This window comes from Galeopterus variegatus, unplaced genomic scaffold (assembly GCF_000696425.1).
Source record: "Galeopterus variegatus unplaced genomic scaffold, G_variegatus-3.0.2 Scaffold60, whole genome shotgun sequence".
Lineage (NCBI taxonomy): Eukaryota > Metazoa > Chordata > Mammalia > Dermoptera > Cynocephalidae > Galeopterus > Galeopterus variegatus.
Genome location: NW_007726171.1, coordinates 389,486 through 412,398, shown reverse-complemented (window position 1 = coordinate 412,398; position 22,913 = coordinate 389,486). Strand labels below are relative to the sequence as shown.

The following is a 22,913-nucleotide window of genomic DNA, read 5'->3' as shown; positions in this document are numbered from 1 at the left end:
AATTTACTGAAGATTTTTCAGCTTTAAAATGCATAATTCAATCCAGGAGAGGAGTGAATAAACGGAATAGCCAGGATAGAGGTCTCAAAGCCTTCCATCTTCCCACTACCCCCTCCCCATCCCCACCTCTGTCTCCCTGTCTCTCTCCCTCTTCTGTCTGCTGACCCCCAAAGGCCTCTTCCCCACATTTCATAGCCTGAGCATCTGTCTCCACCCAGCCACGGTTCAGTAGCCCATGAAATCCAGGCTCATTCATCCTCATACCATAGGAAGTCACGTCAGGGCCAGGGAAGTCAGCCTGTCTTCCCAACATCTTCTCACCCAGCCCAGGGTAACTGTAGAGCCACAACAGTGAGACGTTTTATATTGCTATCCCATACCTCCACCACAACTGCCACCCCATCACAGAGGCCCTCCAATACTTCTCAGTCCAAGCTGTCTGCTGCAGCCCAGCAAACCTGTGCTCCCAAACCCTACCTCCTCCATCCCTCTGCCTCCCCAACACACAGTACCATTCTCCCTATCTTCTGGGAAGCCTCCTGGACTTCCTCCATGTTTTCCTCCATCTTCCCTCCTTTGGTCACTTCCAGTATCCCTGATGACATCAAAGTCAGTGGGCTGGTCTTGGGTACCAGCCTCATCTTACCATCAGCCCAGGAGCTCCTGCAGGGCAGGGCCTGTGCTCCTCCTCCTAGATCTCCCCTCAGTGCCCAGCACAGTGAGCAGCAGTGGAGGAAATTGATCTCCAGTGTGGTATTACTATTGCTTTGCTTTAGAAATCTCAAAGTGCCTAGGATGTGTGGGTGTGTCTCAGATGCATGGAGGGGAGAGCAGAATGAGGGTATGAGGTTCTAAGAATCTGGTTGCTGTCTGTGAGAGCTGGATTCCCATACCCACTGCGGCCTCCAAGAGGACACAGTCCCATAACTCCACGTGTCTATAGTGGGTGGCCAGGGCTGCTGAGGCAGGACCAATGCATGTTGGACTTTGGGCATGCCCCATTGTCCCTGAGTTGTAATCTGCTCAATCTGGTTTACTAATCCACATGGTTTCCTTTGCTCTGTGGTTGAATCCAATCCCCATCCTCCTTTCTTATCTGCACTCACCAGCATTTCCTGTAATCAAGAGCTTAGAGCATCTGTTAAGTTGGACCATATGAAATTGCTGATAGTCAATTATTTGGGGCCTATAGAGTCTTCTATAACTTTGGGTCTTCTCTCCTGAAAACACTTTGTTGTTGTTGTTTAACTCCAGGCTGCAGACTAAGGAGCAGAACGGAGTAATAATAACAAGAGCTAATATTTATTGAGGACATACTATGGTCCAAGTGTGCTGCGTTCTTTATCACAGCGCTAATTCTCACAACGGTCCGATGACGCATCTAAAATTGCTTCCTACATTCTCCAGGAGAGCAGCCCAGGTTATGAGGCCACATGGGGAGGAACAGGTCTGGGATTCAAACTCAGCCCAAGCCCGGCTGCCACTCACAACCAAGGCAGGCCCGGCGGAGACAGAGCCAGCGCGCAACGCCTGCAGCTTCGAAAAAAGAAGAGAAGGAAACGAGCCACACCAAAAGTCGCCGTCTCGGTCCACAAGAACCCCGACTGGCAGGGGACAGGGCAAAGCCCAGGGGTCACACCAGAAACCTAGGGATAGAACGGCCAAAGAAAGAAGGCGGGCAGAAAGAGACAGAGGGCGGAGAGGGGGCCCGGGAGGCTGCGGCGGCGGCGGGCAGAGCGCGGGCGAGCGGCAGGAGGACGTGGACGGGAGCCGAGTGCTGTGGGCAGAGAGCCGAAGGGCAGCGACGCGGCGGGACCCGGCCGCAGAGCTGGCGGCGCTAAACATCGAGGGCGATGACGGCGGCACAGGACGGAAAGATCGAGTCGGGGCCAAAGTCTAGAAACGAGAGGGGGGCGGGGAGACCCTCGTAAGAGACCTGGGGACTGCAGCAAAAAGAGGAAATGGGGGTTAGAGGCAGAGAGGGGGAGCTGGAGTCAGCCGCAGGGAGAGAGGAGGCGGGGAGCGAGACCCTAAAAAGAGAGCCAGAAGCTCAAACCGGCCGCTCCGGTGTGGGGAGGGACCTTCATCTCAAGGACACTGAGAAAGGCAGATGGATGGTGCAGAAATGGGGGAGCGGCAGCCCGGTGGGGCGGGCACCGGCCCAGCCGTGCCGCCCCCGGATGGTGCTGTCCTCGCCCCTGGACGCCCCGCTCCGCGCCCTGCAGAACCCGAGCTCGCCCCGACCTCCACCCCCACCCCCCAGCCCAGCCCGGCCCGGCCCGTGCTTGACGCTGGCATGAAATTGGCTGCAGCCGTAATGAGTCCGCGCTGCGCCGAGGAGGCTGAGGGCCCGCCAGGGAGCCCTGCGCGCCTCGTTTAGCTTGTTTATTGTTCAGGCCTAATTAAAACGTTCCACCGCGCTGCGTTTACATCCGCCCCCCGCTAATGAATTCGCCACCGCCGGGCGATTTCAGAAACAGCCGAGGGCCGGAAGGGGGTAGGAGGTGGCGGGGCTGGGGAAGGAGGGAAGAACGGGACACCCCCGCACACACACCCTTCCACGGCCAAAGGAGCAATTGACATCCGGCGGTTGGCTCCAAGGTCCGATTTAGCGCCCCCAGCCCCAGCGCCCCAAAGCCCGGCAGGCGTTTGGAGGTGATGGAAGGCAGGGCCGCAGGGCTCGGAGGAGGGGCGGCGGGAGAGAGGTCAGGAGCAAGCGTGTATGTTCTGTGCGTGCGCAGACCTGTGTGCCGGGGAGGGTATATGCGCGTGAGCGCACCTGCTCCGTGCAGCGCGGCCGCAGAGCCGCCTGTGCGCGCAGAGACTCTGCCTGTCAGTCGGCTCCGGCTGTTTATGCCACTTTTTCACCCGCAGGAAGAGAAAACTATATTTCTGGTCTCTATGGCTATAACAGTTTGCCTTTTTGCTGTTTTCCTCCTTGTCACGACCTCAGCGAGGGCAGATGGAGCCAGTGGAGGGAGAGAGACAGACGGCGGCGATGCTTGGGCAGCCAGGACTCCCCCGCCCGCTCCACTCCTCCTGCAGAAACGAGCATTCACATACACACACACACACACACACACACACACGCTGCCTTCCGCTGCACATAGCCAAATAAAATACACAAAAAGCAATCGAGATACCATTCACACATGACCACATGGAAACACACAAATGAACAAATGCGCTCAGGAATAGTCACATGCCAATCACACACACAGATGGAAAGACAAGAGCCTGGGGCACAAGAACCACAATGGCACAAAGCCACCTGGATGTGCATACCCCTCCACACAAACACTCACACACACACACACACAGAAGACATGCAAACTTGAATACACACCTATCCAGACAATTGTGTACACATGCTCTCTGCCTGACACATGCAGGAGCACTCTACAGAGGGCCCCAATTCCTCTCTTGGCAAATTCAGATGACCCAGCCTGCCTTCAAAACCTGTGCCTTTCCCCTTCATGCTGGCTCCCAAGCCCAACTCTATTACAGGCTGGCAAAGCTGTCCCTAGCCTCACTTATGGTTTGCTCGTTCTGCCTCAGAACCATCAGAAAAAGGTACTCTTCCTCTTCTCCAACTCCATTCCATGACCTGTTGGGTTTCTCCTTCCAGACTTCACTCACCACTCCCCTCCCCCAGGCAGCCTTCCCTGATAAACTAGTTCTGATTCTGAATTTGCCCTAGTCATTTGCACTTGTTGGTCTGTGCTGTGGTGAGCATCACGAGGTAACTTTGCACCAGTAAGCATTATGTTGACAGGGAGTGGGACGGTAAGCTCCCCCAAGGGCAAGACCACTTGTGACCAAGTATTTCCAGCAAATGCCAGGCCTCACCCCTCCAGTACCAGGCTGCAAATGCTCCCGGGAGCACTACTACCTGGTTTTAACAGACAGAAAAATGAAATTGGGCCTCAAGCAGCCACTAGAAGGTTTTCTGTCACAACCCGCAAGGTTCTCCTTCAGAATGGCCTTTGAAAGGCGCTTTGGAGGAGGGCATACCCTCTGCTGTGTCTTCCCACATTCACCTTGTTCTTAACTGGAAATACTGCTCCCAGCTGCTCCCTCACCTTATTTTCCAGACTTGATTCCTAACACTTGGCTGTTTTCAAAAATTAGATCCATGCCTAAAGGATAAAAATGTGTCTCTAGTGAGGATGCTCAGAGCTGTACTGCAGGCTCTAAAGGTGATCCCCAAAGTGGAATTGCCAGGAATGACCGGGGCAACTGCAGCAGCAGCTAAAAGTGCTACTTCAAAGGAGATGGCACGCATTGAAATAGGTTCTTTGCGCTAAAAAAAAAAAAAAAAAAAAAAAAAAAAAAAAAAAGACAAGGTCACCCTTTAAAAAAAAAAAAAAAGGCCCCCTTTAAAAAAAAAAAAAAAGGCCCCCTTTAAAAAAAAAAAAAAAGGCCCCCTTTAAAAAAAAAAAAAAAGGCCCCCTTTAAAAAAAAAAAAAAAGGCCCCCTTTAAAAAAAAAAAAAAAGGCCCCCTTTAAAAAAAAAAAAAAAGACAAGGTCACCCTTTAAAAAAAAGTACTCATTGACTGTCTCCCCAACTCACTGCAGGGTTTTCAACCCAGCTGAGAACCTTGGGGAGATAGGTGCCCTGCCTGCTTCCCCTCCCCATTTCCCCTTAGTCTGCCTTCCTCTCAACAGCCACCTCTCTCTCCACGCCCCTCTCACCTTCCCTCTCCGTCTTTCATCCACATATGCTTTGCCTCCATCATAGTTCTTCCTCCACCTGTCTTTCCCTGACTGTCCTGTCAATTTCTCTCCTCCCTTTTTCAATATTAATTTCTCTCCCTCTGATCTCTGTTGGGGCTCTGCCATTTCCTTTTCCTTCTCAGTCTTTCTCTAACTTCCATCTTTTTTCTGTCCTCTCCCCCATACCCCACCATAATTGCTCTGAGCGATCACTGCAGAGGGAGGGAGTGTGAAAGTTCAGCACCAGAGGATTCTGGCATTTTGAATAGGACTCGGAATTGCTGTGTTCCTGCCCACCCACACACAACATACACACTTGAGATCCTCTCCTCCCGCCTGAGTCCCAGGTCGTAGAGGGCCAGCAGAGCCATTGACCCAGAGTCTCCATCCCACCCTCTGCAACCTCTCCCTGACTCTTCTCACTGTCCTCCCCCATTTCCTCTCTCTTCTGACAACCATCATCTCCCTTCCTGCCTTCCTCTCTCTATTTCTGTGTACACTTCCCCCGATATCTTCTCAGCCCTGGCCCTGGGTCAGTGTGTCTTTGGTTCTGGGTCCATGGCTTTCGGTTTCCCCAGATCTGGGTCTAGCTCATGTCTCTGAGTCCATATCTGTGTCTGCTATCTCTGGTGTCTCTGTCTTCGTGTCAGTCTTCTGTCTTTCTAACTGCTCTCTGAATGCCCCTCTCTCTTTGCTCTCTCTTGTCTCTGGATCTGTCTCTCCTTTTCTACTCTGCCAGTGTCCATCTCTGTTCACTCTGTGTCTCCATCTCTTTCCATCTCCGGGGTTCTCTGATCACTGCCCTATTGGTCTCACTCTGTCGGTCTTGGCTTGAATTTAGTGGATCTTCCTGTCCCTGTCTGTGTGTCTGTCTGCCCCCTTCGCTGCCTCTTTGCACTGCCCTGCAGTTGTGGGGATGGAGTGGGGTGGCTGGCGCAGAGGGCTTCGAGCGGGAAGGGGGCGGGCGGCCCTTTGTGTGGAAGATTGACGGCTGCGCGGCGCAGCCTCCGCGGCGCTGATTGGGATGCAGCGCGGGCTCCGACTGCAGCATTCTCCTCCTCGCCGAACATTCTCCACGACACCAAATGTAGGCCCCCTCCCGACTGCTCTCCGGCCTCTCAGGGTAGTATGGCTTACCGCGCCCCCCGCCCCGGTTCGTCTACTGGGAGCCACTGGAAATTCTGGGAGGGCACCCGAGGGCCCCCTCTCTCACCCAAGTATCTACATGGAGTGCACATTCTAAGAGAAAAGGAACGAGGAGAGGTGGGAGACCCACTGGAGGTGCTTTGCCGGAGGGGGATGTGTGAAGAACAGAAGTGTGCCTGAGGGCATTGTCTCAGCCTCCCCAGCCCAGAGTCACCAAGCAGCTCCTCGCACCCCTCTGGCAGACACATGGAGCGACAAGGCCAGGGAGGAGAGGCAGCAGATATTAAAATACAAGAAGGGAAGCAGGAAATGTGTGGCGTGCCCCACTTTTATCCCCTCATAGCACCTATAAACCTTCCCTGTTTGTAGTAAGCTCTTAATAAAATCGTTGGCTCATATTTCACCAGTTCTCCCCAAATCGGTGCCTAAATCAATGGAATTCAATTTCCTTAAATATGGCTCCCATTCCCCCCACCCACTCACCCCAGCAACTCAATGCTCCCTGGACAATTTCCCCTACCAAGCCTTCCGAGCACCCCAGTGATCATCTGACCCCAGCTCTACATCCCAGTCATTCCAACCACTACTCCTCCGTCATCTACCTGGTGTCCCTCCCTCGCCCACTGGGTTTCTCCCCGAAGACAGTCACTAATGAGCATTGAGTACTAGGAAGGGAGGGCCAAGGGCAGCCTGGTGGGTGGGAGGAGATTCCAGAGCTAGCAAATAACAAGCCCTGTCAGCATCTGTCAAATATGCCATCTCCCTCCATCATCCCTGTCTCCTGCCTCCTGTCTCCTGCCAATCCATCTCCCTGTTGATGTGACAGACTGGGCTCAGGTGCCCACACGCACAATGCCTGGTCTGCTCCAGACCCATTTTCTCCAGAATGTCACCAAATCCTGATTTCTTTGAAAATTCTCGGCGACCCTAGGAATCTAGGGTTGCAGATGGAACCCAAGAAAGAAGAGAAATTGCCCTTTCCGTTCAATCTCAGCCACTTGTCTCCATCGCCCATTTCCCAAAACCAGAACTTAAAATTTCAGGCAAATATATAAAGGGTTAAATCTCAGGAAGACCTTTCCAGCTTTAAGGAAGTCGTGAATCCCTCCAGGAACTAGGGAAACGACTGGGAAAACAAGCGGTTGTAAACTCAAAATCGATTCGGGTAATATACGCAATTTCCACCAGGGGGCGAGAGACGCAACTCTGAGGACTTGAGCAGAATCTTCGCAGCAGTGACCTGCGAAGGGCTCAGCAGCCACAGGAGGGCGGCAGAGAACAGCGCTCCCTGCAGAGCCAAACAGAGGCCCTGGATGCTGTCTGGGATTGAGTAAGGCCAGGTGGGCTACCCAAGCTGGGGGAGTCTTTAGCTTGAGCGAGAACCTGAATTTCGAATTCAGGAAATCCTTGCAACCCTCTCCACTGGCATCATTTCTCAGGTCTCTATCCCTGAAATGCTATCACCCACCCCAGACCACCTTTTGTTTTCTGGTCTCCCAGCACTCGAGCTACTGGCATAGAAGGACCCTGTAGCTTTTCTTTCATCGTACAGCAAATAATACCCAAGCTCAAAGAGGTGACGCTCCGTAGGGTCCCAACTGACAACTGGAGCCAGAACAAGAACCCAAGTTTTCTTGATTCTCAGTGCAGGGGTCTTCCCAGTGTGCCAGCTGCTGCTCCTGAAATAAAACCATACTCTACAGTCCCAGTGGGAAGCCAGCTCACAACCCTTGGTTTAAAATTCCGATGCCAAAGCTAGATTCTTCCCCATGTTTACACATATAACTGGAGCATGCAGGACTTAACCCAGAGCACAGAGATGCACACTGTAAGCACCTTGCTGTGTACCTCCTCATCCTTAGGCACACGCACACCCCTGCCCCTCTCTTCCTACTTCCTGAACTGTAAGAGGAGCTTCTCTTCCTTTATAGTTTGCGGTTTTTGCTGTATTTCCAGAAGCTTCTTGAAGCACACAGAGAAGCTCTTTCCCAGTTCTAACCTTTGTCCTTCCTACCACAGCCCTTTACAGATGGAGGAGAGGGGCTGCACAGGGTCCCCAGCTCTCTCTTCCCAGGGATCGTCTCTCATAGTCCCTTCACCACTCCTTGCATCTCCCCTCCCTCCACTGACCTATCTAATCCTCCTGATTTTTCTTGCTGCTACTGGCCTTCCTCTAACCTCAAAAGCTTAGCCAAGAGAAAAGAAAAAAGCTGAGAAAAGAGAGAGGAGGAAATGTAGGAGGAACTGGGAAGGAAACATGTCTACAAGCCAGGGGAAGACTCTGTCGCTGCTCCCTTTATCCTCAGCTGGGAAGTTCAACCTAGTCCTCTGGCTGATCCTTACCTCTTCCATTCTCCTTGGAGCTAAAGAGCTAGAGAGAAGGTGAGAGTAACTGAGAAGAAATGGAACCAGTTGGGGGGGAGCAGGTGTGCGAGCTCATGGACTGATGGGCTGTGTGCATACATGCGTGTGCCACACACCACCTTTCCTCATAGCTTCACACACACACGTACTTCATGCCATCCCCCATCCAGGGCTCTTCCTTAGAAGACAAGAGGAAGAAAACCTTCCACCTTCTCAGACACCTTGTGCTAACTTTCAACCTCTAGGGAAAACCTAAAAAGACAAAAATCTCACTCTTTCTTTCCCCCTCCCCATGTCCTTATCCCCTCTGGTTTCTGAGATTTCTCCCTAGACCCCTGGGGTGCAGCCCCCACACACCTGCCCCAGGTTCCAGAAGGCACCAGAGCCTCCTCCCTGAAAAGGACTGAGACAAATGCCAATCACGTCAGGGCCTCTCACGGTGCCGATTCTGCTATGAATTCCCAAGGTCAAAACCATTCTGGTGTTATTAAAAACATAAATGTTGCATACCAGGCAGCGGGGGAAAAAATTATAAGGCAGCCAGACGAGAGGGAGATGGAGGGGCTGGTAATTGTCTTCCTCTTCCCAGAGTCAAGCTCCACAGGGCTGGAGCTGCACACAGAACATTGCTTTTTAATTTAACTCAGTAAGGTCAGTAGCAGCCAATGAGGCGGGGGAGGAATGGCACCTCAGAGGGAGGGCGCCAGGGCCTGCAAAGCCAGGGCTGCTGGCCAGGGACTCTAAGAAGTGCCAGGGGAAGCAGAGGGCAGATGACAGGGAGGATTCGGTGACTCTTTTAGCTCACGAGGGAAGGACCAAGGTGGGAAAGGGGATGAGTGTGTAATATAGAAAGTTCAAGAATCTTTGTGAGAGCTTCTGAGGACCTGGGATTTAGGTGGAAGAAAAGAAAAAGGCTTCAAAGGGACTCTAAGTGAAACCAGAAGGACTCAGGCTGATAGGGACAAATGCTCCCATCTTCTCTCCCCACAGTACCCACTCTACAGATGAGAATAACAAGGCCCACGATTGGAACTCAGAGATTTCCTTTCCCCAGCACCTGTGAATCCTGAAGCCCAAGTGGAGAGAATTCTCCAGTGAAGTGGATCATTCTGTCCCATCCCCTTCATCTTCAAGGATGCAAGAGGACAGGGGAGAAGAAGATGGGAGGAGAAACTTAAGCAGAACTGCCCTCCCTCAGAACCTTTCTCTGGCCACTTTCCCACTTTCTTAGGATGCCATCTTCTCATCTGCAGCTCTGCTAGGTATATGTTGGTTCTCTCCATTTCCTGTGCTACAGGAAGGATTGGAGTTATACCAAAGAAGGGACTTCCCAGATCAGTATAGGCACAACCCAGGCTGGGGTAGGAAGGCTGAGGAACCCGGGATTTTCTGAACAGGACCAATGAACTGAGCATGATGACATTGAGGAGCCTGAAGAAGGTGGGAGAACTCACTGAGGGAGGGTGGGAGCAGTTTTGAAAAAGCTGTGCAGCTGGGCCGGCCCGGTGGCGCACTCGGTTGAGTGTGGCGCTTGGGAGTGCGGTGGCGCTCCCGCCAAGGGTTCGGATCCCATATAGAGACCGGTCAGATCACTGGTTGAGCGCGGTGCGGGCGTGACACCGAGGGTTGCGATCCCGTTGCCGGTCGCGGTAACCGGGCGCGACAACCGGGCGCGACACCGAGGGTTGCGATCCCGTTACCGGTCAGGAAAAAACACAAAAAGGAAAAAAAGAAAAAAAGAAAAAGCTGTGCAGCTGTCAGAAGCAGTAACATCCAAATACACTGTGGGACTTATTGGAATATTCTACAGATCAGACCTCAACTCTTTCTGCTTCAGTGTCAGACGGATTCCATTTTAGGGTTTTGTTGTTTGTTTGGTGACTGGCCAGTGTGGGGATCCAAACCCATGAGCTTGGTATTCTAAGGCTGCAGTCTAACCACCTAAGCTAACTAGCCAGTCCCTCCTTTTTTTTTTTTTTTTTTTTTTTTTCTTTTAAGGGAGGGAGGATTAAATCAGTAGGTTTGAGACTTATCTCTCTCCATCTAAGTGTCCTTGCTACTTGGCTTTCCTCCCTGGTTTCTACTCCCCTGTCAGTTAGGAATTCGGAGGCTCACTGAGGAAACCTCCAACGTCAGTTAGGAAGTCTGAGGCCGGCTACCCTCATAATACACACCCCTGCCTCATCCCTCTCTCCCTTTCCAGGAGGTCCCATTCTCTGCACTAGGAGCCCAACCCTGCAGTTCTCAGTATCTGCCACAAGGTGGCGGCCAGTGCATCGATTGGTACAGAGCCAGATATGGGGCCTTGCAGAGCCAGGACCCTTGCCTCCACCCAGATCTCCACCCACCTGGCCTCCCTCCCCATATTGGGGATACCAACCCCAGGGGTCTCATGAAAGGTGGAGCTTTCTTTCGGGTTTTGGGGATAAATGGGCTGAGTGAGGATTGGGTGAGAGAAGGGAAGGGAGGGTGGAAGGGAAGCCCGAGAGAAAAGCAGCATGAAGCACTCCAATGGGGAAGCAGGTGGTCAGGTGTGGTGTGCCACCCAAATCGAGAAATCATAATGGGGCTGCCTGCCACTCTGCACACCAGGCCCAGTATCCCAGGGGTTCCAGTGCAGCAGTCTAGAGGGTGGACCACAAGAGGCTGTTAACTGGGCCAGAGGCAACCAGAGCAGGAGGCGCCCCAGGAGCTGGGGGAGAGGGAGGGTTCTAAGCCAAAAAAAACCCCCGGGAAAGGGTCTGCACCACCACCTCCTTCCTCAGTATGGGACCCAGTTGGACACCATTATCCCCACCATTCCCAGAAAACAGAAAAAGGGGAAGGGTTCGGCCAATTCTCCACTGCAATCCTGATCGACCTGGTGCGCAGATAGGGGTACTGGGAGAGAGGGAAGAGGAACCAGAGGGAGGATAAAAGGCCCTGCTCATGGGGAGGTGCCAGTAGTCCAAAGGGTGGAGGGGGACAGGGACAAGGCACACAGTTAGGAAAGAGAAGAACAAGCAGAGGCCTGCAGGCACCTTGGCACTGGTTTAGAAAGAGAAAGTTTGGGATCCAGAACCAGAAGGATTGGTCAAGAAGGGCTTCCCAGAGGAGGAGAGTCAGGGGCAATAGAGTTGGCCCTCCATATCCATGGGTTCTCCATCCCTGGAGTCAACCGAGAATTTGAAATATTCAGGGGAAAATATTGCATCTGTATTGAACATGTACAGACTTTTTTTGTCATTATTCCCTAAACCACAAAATATAACAAGTATTTACACAGTATTTACATTGTATGAGGTATTATAAGTAACCTAGAAGTGATTTGACATATACAAGAGGATGTATATAGGTTATATGCAAATACTATGTCATTTTATATCAGTGATTTGAGCATGCATGAATTTTGCTATCCACAAGAGGTCCTGGAACCAATCCCCCACAGATACTAAGGCACAACTGTATTGCAAAGGCTGAGAGACGTGTCTGGAGGAAGAGCAGGAGAAAAGATGGCTCAGGCTGGGATAGACTATATGAGGATAGGAGAGGGGGAGGGATGACTAAACATTGGGATGGTTGCCCAGATGGTGCTAAGAGACGAGGGGCACTTCAGAGGGAGAATGGGGAGTTGAAGGAATAGGCATGGTGGGTGAAAGGCCTCAAGGCCCAGCTGGGAAGGACTCATTGCAGGCTTTGGTAAGAGAAAGGGGGGACAGCACCCCAGCCTAGCTGAAGTATTCCTCTCTCTCTCCCATTCCCATAAAGCCAAGAGAATAAATAGGAACAGAATCTAGGGTCCTCCAAAGGGGGCACAAGAAGGATTCCTAGATGAGGAGTCAGGGGCCTGGGTTTTTCAGGGGCAGCCACCAAGTATAAGGGGACACTGGGTGAGTCTTCCCACCTCTGAGGACTCTGTCTCCTGTCTGTAAAGTAAGAGGGTTGGACCTGATGGTCTCTGAACTCCTGAAACTGTCTTTTTGATGACTACTCTCCTAAAGAATGGTTTGACCCATCTGTGATCCACAGGCTATACTCCAGACCCACTCCCCCATCCAGAAGAACCATGCTGGGGGTAGGGAGTGCAAGGTTCCGATTTCACAAACTTAGCCTGGGTTGGTTGGGCATCAAGTATAACAAGAATTTGAGGTTAGACTGAAGGAAGAACTTCCCAGCACAAGTGGCTTGAAAGCCCCAGCTTGAATGAAATTCAGTAAGAATATACGCATGGCCTGGAGCTGGCTGGTTAGCTCAGTTTGTTAGAACACAGTATTATAACATCAAGGTCAAGATTTCAGATCCCTGTACCAGGCAGCTGCTAAAATTAAATACACACACACACACACACACACACACACACACACACACACAGCGCCTTACCAGAGGCCTCCATGAGGAAATTGTTTTGAACCTCTGGGTAGTGCTAATGAGAGAGAGAAGTTTTCACTGTGGTTGTGATCCTCCCAGAGTCAGAAGGTTTCACACTAGGATTTCTGGGGATTCTACCGCTGTAAGGCAGAATGGGGTGAGCGTAGAGTTAGGAATTGCAGTCTGGATAGAAGCTAATTCCCAAAACCTGTAGAATGAGGGGTAGGGGAGAGAAGAAAGTAGGCCTGAATCCTCCGTTGTCGGGCACCCTCCCACCCTGGCCCCACCTCTTCATCACCCTCCCCAGTTAGAGCACTCCCAATCCAAGCCCTGAGTGAAGGCCTCAGTACCCAATCTCCACCCAGGCTCAGACCCAGGACCTTGATGCCACTCACCTATGACTGGTAGAGCAAAGGCATCCACTGCTCAGGCTCCCCAATCCCCCACATCCCAAGTAGAAACACACTTCCTCTTCTGGCCTCCCATATACCACATCCTGGAACCTACTAGGGATGTCAGCAAATCAAAGACATCATCAGCTAAGACTTCAGGCTCCCCTGGGACACCACATGCATGCACATACACATATGCACACATTCATCTGCATGCACACAGATCCACACACAGATGCACACTCATAGATACACATACTCTCAAAACACACACTCATACATCCCATTCTCACACACGCAACACAGACACATACTCATAAACTCATACATTTACAGACATGCATTCAAACTTACACATGCTTATACACTCATCAAACACACTTGTACACACACATATACACACATGCACACAGATGCCTCTATTCCTTTCTGCTAAGGATCAAGAGCCCAGGCTTCTAGATTCTAGAGGTTTACAATGTCCAGGGGGACACGTGTAAACCCAAAGGAAATCTATTTTGAATTTCCTGGCCCTAACTGGCACCTCTTTGCTATAATCCCTTCCCTGCCACCAGAGACCTGCAAAGATAACTCATTTGTTCATACAACAAACATTTATAAGCGCCTATCTGCATCCCCTGTGCAGGAAGCTGAGATAGACACATAAAAGTGTAAGAAGGCCCCGCGGTGTGGTGGAAAGGGCAAGAGCTCAGGAGTCAAGAACCTGAGTTTAGAAAAAGAAAAAAAGAACCACAGTTCAAATTCTGCCTTTGTCTCTTAATAAGCTGTGTTACCGTGGGCACATTACACAACTTCTCTGAGCCTCAGTTTCACCTGTAAGGTGAGGTTAATAAAACTTACCCAGTAATGCTGTGAGGGATAAAAGACAGGGAAAGCCTCCATCAGTAACATGCCCACCCATGAAAAGCCACCCGTTCCCTTCCCTAGCCCTTGTGGTGGAGGTGGGAGTAGAGCTGCTCCCCAACACCCTCCCAGTCTGCAGTGGCTGAAGTAGAAACCTAGTCTCCCCCAGACCCCCTAGGAGCTCACACCTTGGGAAATTTGATCTCGGACGTGGCCAGCTCGATCTGACGCCCCCGCCCCTCCTGGTCCATCATGCCTCTCGCCCGTTTGCAGGTCGCGTTTTCCGTAATAACCTTTAATGCGGCTGGCCACGGCCCAAATGTTCGCGATGGAGCGCTGGGCCCCGCGCATCAGATGGACGATGAAGTGTTAATCATCCCCCAGGGAGCCGTCCCGCGGAAAGTCGTCATTAATTTCTCTGAATTACACCAATTCCGAGACATTCTTTATGGACAGACAGTGCGGGAGACAGTTATATGACAGGACTTGCTGTGCTAAGCAGATGTGGGAGAGATTGCGTCGCCCCATGAATACTAAACAATCGCTCCGAAGAAACCCCACTAGCTCCTGCGCTCAGAGCTGGGAATGGCCCCAGCCCGCCCTCCACCCTGATGGGCACACCCCTGCAGGTGCCTTGAACTGGGGGTAGGAGCATCCCCATCCTGCTGCCTAGGTGGCCTCTTCAGCTCCCCTCCAGAGTCAGGCCGCAGCCTCAGAGCGGGAAGTGGCCCTGGGGCTCTCACCCTCACCTTTTGGGACCCTCCAAGGACCCACAAACACCCTTGCTTTTCCTACCACAGCCTTTCCTCCCTACATTCCTTCTAGGGCCTGAAGTGCTTGTGAATGGCTCACTGTCTTCCCCTGTCTCCCACTGTGATCCTCCTCCAGCTCTCCATGCAAACAACTCACCACCCTGTTCCTCTCTGAGCTTCCATCTAGCCTTGCCTCATCTTGGTTCTCCCACCTCCCCGACCTGCCCCATTTCTCTATCGCTCCATCTTCCTGCACCCGTCCTCACGCCACCCCCCCACCTGCCCCCCCCCCATCCCTCTGACCCCCTCTTCCTGCCTGCCTGCCGCTCTGCTCATCTCCCCACCCTTGACAACCTTTCACGCTATCCACCCTGCCTCCTTTCCCCCTCCACCAATGGGCTTCACCTTCCCATTACCACCATCTCTCCAACCTGCTGCACCCTACTATTTTGCCCCAACTCAAGTCATTTCTTCTACATCTGCTTTCACAACTCCCCCGCTCTTCAGAATCCAGGGGGGGGAAGGCTGAGGTTCAGAGCAGAATGAACGCAAGGAGGCTTGCCCCCTTTTCTCTCTTCTCATGCCCTCTGCCTGCCCTCCTCTCTTCTTCCTTTTCGGATACTGGGATGGCTGGTAACAGCTGAGACACCTCTCCACAAGCAAAGTGGCGGGTGTCAGGGAGAGGAGGAGAAGGGAGAGTGTGAACGGGGGAAAATGCGGCACACTCGAGGGAACCCCCCCCCCCCCGCAAGCCTCGCCTCTCCCCAGTGGCCTTGGGAGCCCGGCCCGGCCCACAGCTCGCCCCCGCCCCAAGTTCGAAGGGCCCGCTTTGGCCGCCCTGGGACCTCGGGAGGGCCCGGTTTCCTGGTCACCCCCAAGCCACCGCCCCTCGGGGGAGGACAGAGGCGAACGCTGGCTGTTCTCCATGAGATAGTCCCACCACCCCCGCCTGCACACCCGCTGGAGGAAAGACCCCCCCTCAGCTGCGCGTGGTTGGGGGAGAGGAAAAGTGCGCCGCCTCTGCGTCTTTTCTCCTCGCAGGTAATTTACGTCTGAGAGCGGAGCAGATGGCGGGTAATTTAGCAATTACCGTGTGCGGGAATGGGACTCGCGCCTCCACATGGAAGCCAAAGATTCCCTGCCGCAGTCCTATCTTATTTTCTGCCTTTCTCTATTTCGTCTCCCCCTCCCCCACATCTTGCTGAATCCCAACGCTCAAAGGGAGAGGATCTCCTTTTAGGGGTCCCTTTTCGTCCCGATCCCTGCCGACATCAGGCATAGGATTTCTGCCTCAGAAAATAAGAGCCCTTCTGCTCACTGGAAGTTCTTCCTCTCCTCTCGTCTTAATCTTTCTTGCTGCTGTAAGTGATCATACTGTCCTGGGAGATTGTGAAGACCGTCTCCTAATCTTCTCCCCTCCCCCTACTTCTTCAGGTATTCCATGGTATTTCTCCCAAATATCTGGGTTCCAGATCCCAGGTTTCAGAAGAGGCTTCTGGACTCCAACGTTAACCAAGGGCTGAGGAGTCTGGGTATTTTCAGGGGCTGCAAGGGGAAAGCAGTGATTACTAAGGTGAGAGGAGTCCAAAAGCCCTTTGGAGCTCTGTACATACAGTGAGTGTGTAATAAGTGTGAAAATGGCTGATTGAGAAGCTGGGCTTAGTAAGGTGACGAAGGGGAGACGGAACAGGAATGAGGTTGTAACGGTTTGAAACGCCTCCTCCCCATTCCACTCCCTTCCTCTCTAAGCCACTTGGAGAAAGCAATGCTGTAAGATAGGCCCAGAGCCTGGAGACCTCCCTAAGCTTGGAGGGTGTCCTCCGCTCCATCTGCCTCTACCCAGCTCAGCCCAGGACACCCAAACCAAGAGGCTGTACCCAAACCCTCTCTTCAGCTTGAGCTTCCAGATCTCTGGCCTTCAGTCTATGACCCCTAATCATGCACTCTAGCCTGAATGCTCCCATTCCAACAGGACCTTAGTGACCTCTAGGCTCTGAAGAGCTGGCCTCTCGGGCTTTGAGACACCCCCACCATGATCTTCCCCCAGCTTCTCCTCATTCCTCGACACCAGAGGAGCACTAATTAATTAGCGTGTGCAACCAGCCATGGGCATGATCTCATTACTCACCACAGGGACCCGCTGTTAACATACCAGACCCCCGGGACGCGGGCACACACCAATTACACAGCCAGCAGCTCGGCTAATCACGGCTCCTGGTGACACTGTGGCTCAGAGGAATCCCAGCTTCCATCCCCCCACCTCTCCTTACACTCCTGCCTCTGAAAACAGGAGGCTGGAAGAGAGGTGGTGAAGACTGGTTGGGGGGAAATTGAAACTTACTGGAAAACAGCTCCACAAAGGAGCTGAGGGGAGAGTGGGAATGAAAAGTTAGAAAGAGAAGCAAATTTTTCTACTAATCACTTTGGGCCATTAAAAGCCCCTATGAAGTTAGTGACTGCAGCAAGAGGGACTGCTGGTTAGACTAAAACGAGGATTTCCTGGTGTGGCGATGCTAGGGTAGAATTGCACCTGAGAAAGGGCAGCCTTTCTCCCTGCAAGAAGGAGGCATGAGAAGGCCACTGTGGCAGGAGAGGAAGGGAGAGAGGGGCATTCCAGGAACTCAGGTATCTGGTGCCATCCTGTCCCCCAGCTGCAGTTCAAGGGTACAGAGAGGAGGTGGCAGACACAGATAGACAGCTTCCCTCCCACACACGTCCCATTGACTTTGCCATTCCGCTGTCACTCCACAGCTTCTCCGAGATTTAACATATTGACTCTCCGAGCTGCAGAAAATTGAATTTTCTTCATTACGACTGTCTCCCCACAAAAGTAGCTCATAAATTCTCCATCTTTTTCAGGCTTCGCACCCCCTCACTACCCAACATCTCTCCAGGGGATTCACATATTTGAACACACAATTCACATGGATGTAGAGGCAAAGCATGACCAGCACTACCCACAGACACACCATTCACTAAGACTGGGCGCTCACCCCCATCCTTCACTACCCATGCATAGATCCAGTCTACACCCAGGCCCGGGCCATTGCCATCAGAAATCAGGGTACATGTTTTCCACAAGCAGGTCGGTCCGTGTATATGGTACTCGTGTGCCATAGAGCAGATACAGTTGGTACATACTGGGGGACCAAAAGGTCCCATGCCTCAGCCCATGCATGTACTTCTCCTGTACCCTAATAGCAGTCTCACAGATGCCACTCCTACATGGGACAGATTCATATGTCCTCAGATGCAGTATTTACTCTAGGTCCACCTTGGTGCTGCCTGGGCACAGCTCCCCACAGTACTGAAATCCCTGCCCACAATCCCACCTGGGGATATGCCCACAAGTATGAAGCATGAGCAAGTCTGCATGCTCTGCACGGACACGGAGGGGAGAGAAAAAACATCTCCTAGGACCTAGTGAGGACTCTTCCTTCACACCATAGCAACCGCTTCTACCTCCTCCCAACACTCCCCTGCCCCATACACACGCTAAGCAGCTGGTCTTTCTCCATGGATTGTAGCCCAGGGCCTCAGTAGTACTCCTCAAGGCACAGACACCCCCTTCCACCATCAAGGGATGTTGGCCATGATTCCCCACCCCAGAGTGTGCTCTCCCCATCTGACTCTTTGCCACTTCAGCCCTAGGAACAGAATTGAGGGAGGGTAGAGGCTAGATCTTTTGGTACCTGTGCCAGCCTGGCAGCTGAGGCTGTAATAGATGGGCAAGCGGCCAGGCTGATGGCCAGCACCATGTGGCTTGTGCCCAGGGCCAGATTGAAGAGGGAAGTGGTGGGCTAGATGCCCAGGCACTCCACCCTCCAAAATGCCACACAATCTGTGAGTGGAAAAAGACAGAAAGAGGGACCCAGATAGATACAGACAAGGACACCCCCTGAGTCCAGATTAAGCCAATCTCTGGTTCCTCTACAGCTGCTCCCTCTCCCACTACTCTGACCCAGGCACAAAAGGAAGTCACCATGAACTGACAAGAGGGAGGCCAACCAGTTATTTTCCTTTCAGGTATGACCAGCCCAATCTTACACAATAGGAGTTAGGGATTGTGGAGATGCAACCAGGAGAAAGCATAAGGATGATTCCTCTATTAGGAGAGGGGCTGAGACTTGGGGGGGTGGGAGGGGGGTCTCCATGCATTTTTATGTGAGCTAATTAATGTGCAAATGTTATGTACAATGCAGATGGATATCTACTGTCTTTGCAAATCCAACCCTGCTCCTCACGGTACTAATACATACACACACACACACACAATCTTTACCTGTAATTGGCTCCCGTTTCTCCCATCACCTGAGTTTCTAAACCATCCTGCATCTTCTCCTTTAAGAGCAAGTTTAGAACTAGGGAAAGATGGCCAGAGATGTTGAGCGCCACAGTGCAAGGTTACTTCAAAAAGTTGATAGAAACATTTGTATTCTTTTCATTCTATCTTTCCACAAACTTTTTGAAGTACAAGGAATGGCTTTCTGAAGGCTTGGTGATACTTCAAACCCTTTTTGTCTGGAAGTAGAAGTACAACCTCCCCCATGACAAATCCACCTAGGCCCACCCCCAAGTCTACTCCTTCTGCCAAGGCCCCCATCTCAGGGAGAAACTACCATCCACTCAGGTGCCTAAGCCAAGAACCTGGAATCAGCCATGACTCTTCTCCTGAGGTTGGAATGGGACAAAGGAGGCTGTTGCGTGTATTAAATGACTTAATTGATTATTTAAAAAAAAAAAAAGCTAAAAGTTTAACTTATTTTAGGGTCACATGTCTACAGGCATCAAAATGTCCTGCTTCCTTCCCCTTCATCCCCCACACCCTGCCCATGCCACCTTCTAAATATCTTTTGAATCTATGCACTTTGCTCCATTCTCTCTAGCAGATGATTCGGTTCTCAGCAAGATGAATGAGCTGCCTCCTTATTGCATTCCCAGCCTCTAGAGTTAACCCCCTCCATCCCCGCAGCAATGGGGAGGCCAAGGAAACATAGGGAACATGCCCAGCCACACAGTTGCCCAGAGAGAGGTATTTTGAAACTGCCAGAAAGGAAACAGAACTGCAAAGTACATGAAATCAGCTACTTACAAGACCACAACACAGCTATTTATTTTGTGACGGGGTAAAAATTTTCAAACTTTTCTTAGATAGAATATAAAAATAAAGAAAAACTATATGAATAACACTATCTTGAGGGGAAAAGACCACTTCCACAACCAATCAGCCTGTGTCCCGATGCCCCACCAACATTTTGGTGGGCCGGGCTTCAATCTGTTCTTCAGCAGGGGATCTTTGCCTGTGTGTGGTTCACAGAGTTGGTGCTCTGTAAATCCCAGTGGAATGAATGAGAAACAAATAGAGGTATGAGCATGAGGCCAGATTAGAATCACTTAAAGTTCTTCTCTTCAGAGGTGTCTCTTTTCCCAGGACAACTCTACTAATTCTAGAATGTTGACTCAACCCATGTTGATAGAGAGTGGAATGGGCACATGGCTAAATTCTATCTCCAGTCCCTTTGCAACAGGGTGAGACCAGATAACTGGATCTCACCAGTGGAAAATAAGTAGAAGTGATGTATTACTTTCAAGCTGTGAAGTTAAGAGTGGCTGTGCCTTCTCTACATGCTCACTCTTCCCCATCTGCCAGTAGGATGACACCTGGGCAACCTGAAGCCACATATTTAAAATGACAGGTCCACAGCATTAACAGATATGGATTATTGAGTCACCTTTCCACAGATATCCACATTAGACTTATGTGATACATAAATCTTTATCATGTTAAAACAGAGATCTGGGGGTTGTCTGTTGCAGCCGTTATGCCTGCCCTAATCTACGAATCAAGGTAATGAGGCCAAAATGGCAAGAAACCAGGCTTGAGGCACTATGATAGATGTAGAGGGCACAGGAGAGCACTTGGGAGTCAGAAATTTTTAATTTAAATCTCATACTGACTATGTGACTTTGGTCAAGGTATTTAATATTTCTGAGCTTTGATTTCTTCATGATAAAAATTACATAATAATAATATGACCCACTTCACAGTATTGGTTGCGAGGATCAAACGAGTACAAGAATGTAAAAGGTCTTTGAAACTAGAAAGCTACAAATGTCACTAGCTACTATTCCAGCAGCTGACCCATAAAGCTTATTAAAAACCTGTTTAATAAATAAATATGAATGAATTAATGAATGTGAATGAATGGATGGGTGAGTTATCAGAACTGCATCTTGCTCCCTTTTAATAAGAAAGGACCAAGATGATCTGAATACTTTGATATTAGAGTGGGTCTGTAGGTCAACAGAGTGAAAGAGGAGCTGCAGATCTGAGTTTTATTGAGAACTCTAAACCACCCTTTCACCCAGCTTGAGGTAAACGGAGCCAAAGTACTAAGAAGACAAAAGAAGATGGGCCAGGTGCCTTAAAGAAAAATCCAAAATGATAAAAATTTGCCCTAAAATTATGTTAATTTTGTCCTACTTCTCACAGAGTCCACAGTTTGGAAACATCAGTAACAGCCTACAATATCTGACAGAGCTGCTTCTGTGTGTTTGTAAAGCACCCAGAAGAGTGCCTGGCACATGGCAGACACTCAGTAAATACTAGCCATCATTATTTTCTAAGACAGCATCTTGTTATATTGGAAAAAGTATAGGTTTCAGAACAAGGTTGTTCTGAGAGACCTTGGGCAAGTTACTCTTAAAGTCTCTGTTTCTTCATCTCTAAAATTTGGATAGCACTTTGCATAGTTATTGTGATGATTCAATAGGTGAACAAGCACTTCTTGCATAGTAGGCACTAAACTAGTGGTAGCTCCTCACAGCATTCCAAGAGTCCAGGACCAGCTTCCATTCAACATTTATTACGTATCGGACACTGAGTTAGATGAAGCAATACCAGAGTAAGGACTTTTATAAAAGAGAAAAGAGACGTAAAGCTCTTTCCTCAGAGTCCTTCTCAATACATTTCAGGCAGCCAATACCAATAATCTGAGTTTGAAAAAAAAAAAAAGTTGAAATTCATGTGCTATTCTTATGTGACTCTCTAAGCTCCAATAAATATTTATTCCCACTTCTGTATCTTTGTTTCAGCCTAGAATAAGTTTACCCTTCCCTGTCCCCATATTGCGAGACTATCCAAATCTCATTCATCCTTCAAATATCTATGTTTTATTCTTTCAATAAAATGCATTGAACACCCAGCATATTACCTTACACACATATTTTTTGAATCAATCTGTTTCACATTACCTTGTGCCTTGCACTGAGCACATAAATGCTGTGAACATCTGTCCTCTGATTAATTAACAGCGCTGTTCTTTAGAACAATGAGAGTATCACATATCAGAGTTTCTGGTGTGGGAGTATGGTGTACTGATTACTTGTGCTTGAATCCTTATTCTACCACTTACTAGCTGGATGATCCCAGGCAAGTCACTTAACTGCCTCAATCTCATCGTATGTAAAATAGGGATAATAATAGGGCCTATATTAGGCTGTGTATTAAATGGAAAAATTCTCAGCACAGTTTAAACACATTGTAAGCACCCCAAAAAAGGAAGTTATTATCATTTTTAGCACCTTTTGAGACTGAGTTTTCTTATAGGCCTTTATTCTGGTGGAAGACAAAAACCTAGAACACTTGAGACTTGGGTCTTTGAACCTCACTCTTGGCCTCACTCTTAACTCACCCCAGGACCTTGAGCCATCTCCTCATCCAGCAGCTTGTTCTCTAACTCATAAATCCTGACTAATGAGAGACACATCACCTTAATGTTTGTGCAGCCCAGTAACTTATTGTTAAATGCTTGGAAATCTTCAGATGAAATGCACCCAAGGGCAGGCAGTAGACACCTCATTCAGTCATAAAAGCAAAACACTACCAAAAAAACTTGGAAAAGCAGAGGCCCCGTAACCTGGTGCAGCAGAGAATTAAAGCAAGCACCTAGGAAGAGGAAATCAGTCCTTAGGCTGTAATCCCTTAATACAGAGACAAATAATTCTAAATGCCTCTTACTGGAAGTATGGAGGAGGGGGAAAGGGATGCAGGATGCCCAAGTCTTTAGCTGACTTGGGGTGTGGAAGGAGTATGAATCTTTCACCTCTCCTAAATAAAAACCGGAGTAACAACATGCATTGTTATCCTAATTAATTTAAGCCAGTTAAAAGGCTTGGGCAAACAGGTCTCTATAAGAGGCTTGTGACTTGTGACAGGTCCTGACTTATGTCAGCTTCTCTTTTCAACTTCATTCTTTTCATTCCACCCCACCACCACAGCTTCCACCCCCACCACCCCCCCCCCCCCCCCCCCCCCCCCCCCCCCAACCCATCC

The 22,913-nt window shown here is 50.3% G+C and overlaps 1 protein-coding gene across 1 annotated transcript in view; it reads left to right on the top strand.

Moving 5' to 3' along the window:
- Positions 1 to 2,125: 2,125 nt before the first annotated feature.
- CALCOCO1 (calcium binding and coiled-coil domain 1) overlaps positions 2,126 to 22,913 on the top strand; it is a 33,969-nt gene continuing 13,181 nt past the window's right edge. Inside the window, exon 1 of the mRNA XM_008576251.1 lies at positions 2,126 to 2,314. Within this exon, the coding sequence (XP_008574473.1) occupies positions 2,126 to 2,314 (189 nt within the window). The remainder of the gene's footprint in view (positions 2,315 to 22,913) is intronic.